The sequence below is a fragment of the Myotis lucifugus genome, unplaced genomic scaffold (assembly GCF_000147115.1).
Source record: "Myotis lucifugus unplaced genomic scaffold, Myoluc2.0 scaffold_815, whole genome shotgun sequence".
NCBI classification, from domain to species: Eukaryota; Metazoa; Chordata; class Mammalia; order Chiroptera; family Vespertilionidae; genus Myotis; species Myotis lucifugus.
In genome coordinates, this window is record NW_005871863.1 from 75,621 (window position 1) to 80,663 (window position 5,043).

Here is a 5,043-nt window from a genome sequence, read left to right on the forward strand (position 1 = left end):
CCCCAAATCGGATCATCATCCCTTTTAGAGAAATATCCTAAGATAGCCACTCGCTTGTAACTGAACATCCTACACAGCTTGTACCTGAACATCCTGGATTTGGTCACTTTGAGAAATATCTTTAAATTTCTCTTTCCCCAGGAGTCAGACAGCGTCATGGGAAATGGCTTTTGTTGAGATAACGTTACGGCTTTGATGGGAGTCTACTGGCCCCCACTTAAAAAATTTTCAGGCCCGGCTGGTGTGGCTCAGTGGTTGAGCGTCAACCTATGAACCAGGAGGTCATGGTTCAATTCCCAGTCAGGGCACAGGCCCGGGTTGCGGGCTTGGTCCCCAGTGTGGGGCGTGCAGGAGGCAGCTGATCCATGATTCTCTCTCATCATGGATGTTTCCCTCTCTCTCTCCCTTCCTCTCTGAAATCAATCAAAATACATTTTAAAAAATATTTTTCAGGCACAGGTGGCCATGTCTCTGCTCCCCCAGAATGTCATTTAGCGTTGGAGCCAACGGCAAGTTGTCTTCTGGGGAAATCTTTTGTCTTTTCAGCAGAAAACTCATTGGCCCAACTTGATGTTAGTAGGTCTGGCTCTATGGGGGGGGGGGGGTACATATTCTACTTAATATCTTCCACTCTGATAAGCATGTTTTTGTCAAGAAATCTTTGCTCCCATGGAAGGTTACTTCCATTCACTCTAGTCCCATATGAGTTTCTAAGTAGAAGAGCATTCATATCGTTAAATGTCTTGAAGACGCAGTGGGCTGACTTTATCTCAGGGAAGGTTGTAGTACTCTGCACTTTCATCCATAGCGTCTAAGGATGCCAGCTGCATGACTTTATGTATATTAGGTGTTCCATGGGCCTTTATTTTATTCGATGCCAATTTAAGACATGAAAACAGGAATACTGGCCTGATGTTTCTGTCTTGGGATATTAGTGAGGTGCAACAGTTTTCAGAGTTATTTCCTGTTTCTATTTCTTTCTTTTTTTTTTTTTGTCATTTGATACTTTTCCCCATTTGATGACAGGGACTCTATTCTTTTCTCCATTTTACGATAAAAAGCCTTGCCTTACATTTACCTACCCTTTAGTGCTTTCGAATAAATGGGTCTTGAAATTATTCTTTCCGCTTCTCATCCTATCTGTCACCCTATTGTTTTCTGCCCCTGCTTTCATAATATCATCCCTCTTTTCTTAAACTTTTCAGTGGAATATCGGCTAACTTATTTGTACTTAAAAATTCATTATTATTGTAATTTGTCTCTCCTTGCAATCGAATACAAAAAAGTTCTCAAATGTAGAGATGGGAAGGCCGTGAGTTCCGTGGTCTGGGGCTCAGCCACGGCATTCCACCAGACACTACATATTTTGGGGGATTTCCACGAAAAGTGGGTCTTCATTACATTTTCTATATGATTGTTGCTTTAGATGGATTAGAAATCGCAAGTATCATATGATGCTACTTTCCAATGTTGATCCACAAAGAACATCTTTTTTAAAAAATTATTTTGAGAGAGAGAGAGAGAAACATTGATGTGAGATCAAAACAACCACCAGCTGCCTCCTTCATGCCTCCCATTGGGGATGGAGCCCACAACCCGGGCAAGTGCCCTGACCGGGAGTCGAACCGGTGACACCCAAAGAGCATCTTGCTCCAGCCACCCACCCATGAGTGAATGATTTAGAGGAAACTAGAGAAACAATAATGCATGAAGCAGGAACAAACAAGAAAGACTGGAGCCAGCAAACCCTCTTTGGGGGATCATTCTCAGCTGCCTTCCGTGGCACTTGCTGGTCCTCAAATAACTGACTCTTGCTTTGGGGGCAGGAGCGCTGTACTACTCCATGACCCAGCATGTTTGCAAAAAAACACCAAACAACAAAAAAACCACCTGCTTCCACATTTCAGGGATCCTTGGTTACATGGACAACTTGCCAAAGACCCCCCCTGTAGCCAGGCCCATGGTCCTAGAAAGTGTGGAGAAGAGGTTTTACCTTGGGCTATGACAGAAGAGGAAATAAGGAATGTTTGGGCGGGAAAACTTTGGGCAAAGGTGATGAGGCAAGTAGCAGTCACAACCCAGGTGTCTGGTGGTGGTGGTGTGTTGGGGGGGGGCGACGTTGTACACCAGGCAGCTGCCGGAGCGACAGAACCAGGGTCGGCCGCTAGGTGGCAGGCGAATTCCACCATCACCATGACCGCCTACCTGGGACTTCATCTTTACCTAGAGATGGGGGGGTAGGTGGATTAGGGTTGGGGGGCTTTGATCCTTATAGGAAAGTAGGGGTGGCGGCAACGCTGATGATCCCCCTCCTCTCGAAGAGAGAATGACCTCAAGAAAGTCTTCTATACACCAGCCCGGTGCAGGCATGAATATCTTTCCCCCTAAACACCCAGGATGGTACACTGGTCCCCTGTGACCCCTCCCTCACCAGTCCCTGCACCCCAGGGCTCCGATATTGGCAGCTGACATCCCCTGCATGTTAGGGTTGAGCCCCCCAACCTCAGGATCCCCTTCCCCCCCACCATCACCCCCAATATATAGGCCCCCTCGTTGGTTGAAGGCTGTTGTTTCCTCTTTCCTATTAGAAGCCTGGGTATTATGCACGTTTCCACCCCAATATCCATGTGTTGATACAACCCAAGTCCCCCCCGAGCTACTGGACACCCTAAGGTAAGGTGGAGGGTCCCCCTTACCCACATAACCTCAAGAAAATAGGCTTTGAATGCCCACCTTATTAACCTGGCCCCGGCCCTTGCCACTGAATGGATCTACCTGCATTTAAACACTCGCCTACAATGGGAAATAACGCCCACTGTGAGGGGTTTTGTGAAGTCTGGACTCTTGGTTTGATGTCAATCTTATGTTCCACCGCCCCCCAACACCCCCTCTCCACCCCCATTAAAACCCTTGTGTTGTTCAGAAGACTGTAACCCCATGTCTCTCGTCGTAGTGTTGATGTTCTGGTGTATCAGAGGGGGGAAAAACACACACACACACACACAAAACTTGGCTCCCGCCCTGGCGAGTAAAAAATGAGAATGAAGACAAACTCCTCTGTGTTATGCTGAAAGTATATTTATATAGATATAGATATAGATATTTATTTCTCTGCAGACAGCGTGACCGATGAGTCATGTTTTACACGTCAAAGAACAGCCTACTTTCCACACTACAGAGGTTTTTTTTTGCACCAGGGTGAGATGGATGGCTGCGTCTCAATTCATTTCACAAAGCCAGCACAACTCCGGGTACAGCCACAAGAACGAGTCGAACACGGAAAAACGAGAGAGAGAGAGAATATCACACACAACTCACTGAAGTACACAAGTGCCAAGAGGTACCCAGGAGAACAGTAGCCACTTGAAAGTCAACAGCACGTGAGGATGTATACAAAGCTTTGGCAGATTACAGGAACCAGGTCTGAGACCCAAGTGTACACATAGGTAGGATTGGAACGGAAACACCAGGAAACGAAACGACACGACCCCCTCCCCAGCCCACCCCCTGCACGATACACACACACACGCGCGCGCACGCACGACGACCCTGTGAGTGGCTCTTGGCCTGGGGGACACGAAGGAACAGAGAGAGAGAGCGAGCGGCTAAGTTCCTGGCTTAGCGGGGACGGGACCTGCGGAAGCGACCCCCGGGGCGACCGTAGTAGGGCCCCAGCTCCTCGTAATCCCACTCATCATCGGACTCGCACTCGGCCAGGGCCTCGAAATAGTGGAAGGGCCAACACTCGGGATCCTTGTTATGGAGTTTGGCCAGGAATTTGAGCACCAGCATCTTGCTGATCTCCATGAACGCCCGGGGGCCCCAGAGGAACTCGTACTCGGGGGGCTGGGTGTTGGGGATCTCCCTGTACTCTAAGTATTTCTGCCTGACAAACTCCTCAGTGATGAGCTTCTTGACGTTCCCCAGGAGACCGTGCTCCGCCCGGACATCCAGCCCCAGCTTCTCCAGGAAGCTATAGAGCAGGTCCTCCCGGATGCAATTGCCTTTGATAAAGATAAGGCTCAGGACCGCCATGAGGAGGCCCAGCTTGGGGACCTCCAGGCAGGGGGGCTGCGAGGCCACGGGCCCGCCCCCGAACTTGTTGATGATAATGTAAGAGTGGGTCTGGGGGTCTATCTCCTTCAGCTGATACCCAAAGACACACTCGAGCTTGTGGTTGGCGCGCTTGATGATCTCCAAGGACTGGTCCTTGTACTCCCGGATGATGAACTTCACCATCTCGGACCGCCTGATGGGCACGTTGCCTCCGTCCTTGACCAGGAGGAACTGCACCAAGGCGTTGGCCCTCTCATCTAAGGGGGACACGGGCCCCGCCTCCCCCTTGGGCTCATCCTGGCTGGTCCCCACCCCCAGGGGCACGCCAGAGAGCTCAGAAAGCATCAGAGAGTGGGGGTTCCCCGGGTTTTCCCACGCACCCAGGGCCCTCGAGGTGCCCGGCCCCTCCCAGGCGCTCAGGGCCCAAGAAGTGCTCGGCCCCTCCCAGCCACTCAGGATCCGGGAGGTGCTCGGCCCCTCCCAGCCACTCAGATCGCGGGCGGCGGCGATGGGGTCCTCCCAGTTCCCCAGAACCTCCCAGTCATTATAGTTCATGTTGGCCCAGCGACGCGGGGGCTGCCAGTTGCGCATGGCCAGCCCGCGGCCGCCGCGGGCGTTGTCTTCAGCGTAGTAGTCGTCCTCCTCTTCGGTGTTCAGGTGCTTCTTCTTCCGGGTGGCTTTGCCCCCGGGGCGCCGGGGGGGCTCGTCGGGGGTCTTGGAACCCTCCTGCGGGAAGGCCATGGCCTGGGGGGCCGCCGCCGTGGCCATCAGCATGGTGGGCTCCGCCTTGGACCCGCTGGGGGCATTCAGATTGGGCTGGGGGACCCAGGGCACGGCAGGCAGGGCCTCGGCATAGGCAAAGGGATCCTTGGGGGCCAGGGGCAGCGACCTGGGCAGCTCCGGGATGGCGGGGGGCCCCTTGAAGGCGTCAGACGAGGCCGGCTGGAACTGGGAGGTGGACGGGAAGCAGCCCCTGGGGGTGGGCGC

General features: G+C 52.3%; 1 protein-coding gene across 1 annotated transcript in view; it reads right to left on the reverse strand.

Annotated features, from left to right (window-relative positions):
- Window positions 1–3,618: 3,618 nt before the first annotated feature.
- Window positions 3,619–5,043, reverse strand: part of MAGEL2 (MAGE family member L2) — a 3,488-nt gene continuing 2,063 nt past the window's right edge. Inside the window, 1 exon segment of the mRNA XM_023747220.1 lies at window positions 3,619–5,031. Within this exon segment, the coding sequence (XP_023602988.1) occupies window positions 3,619–5,031 (1,413 nt within the window).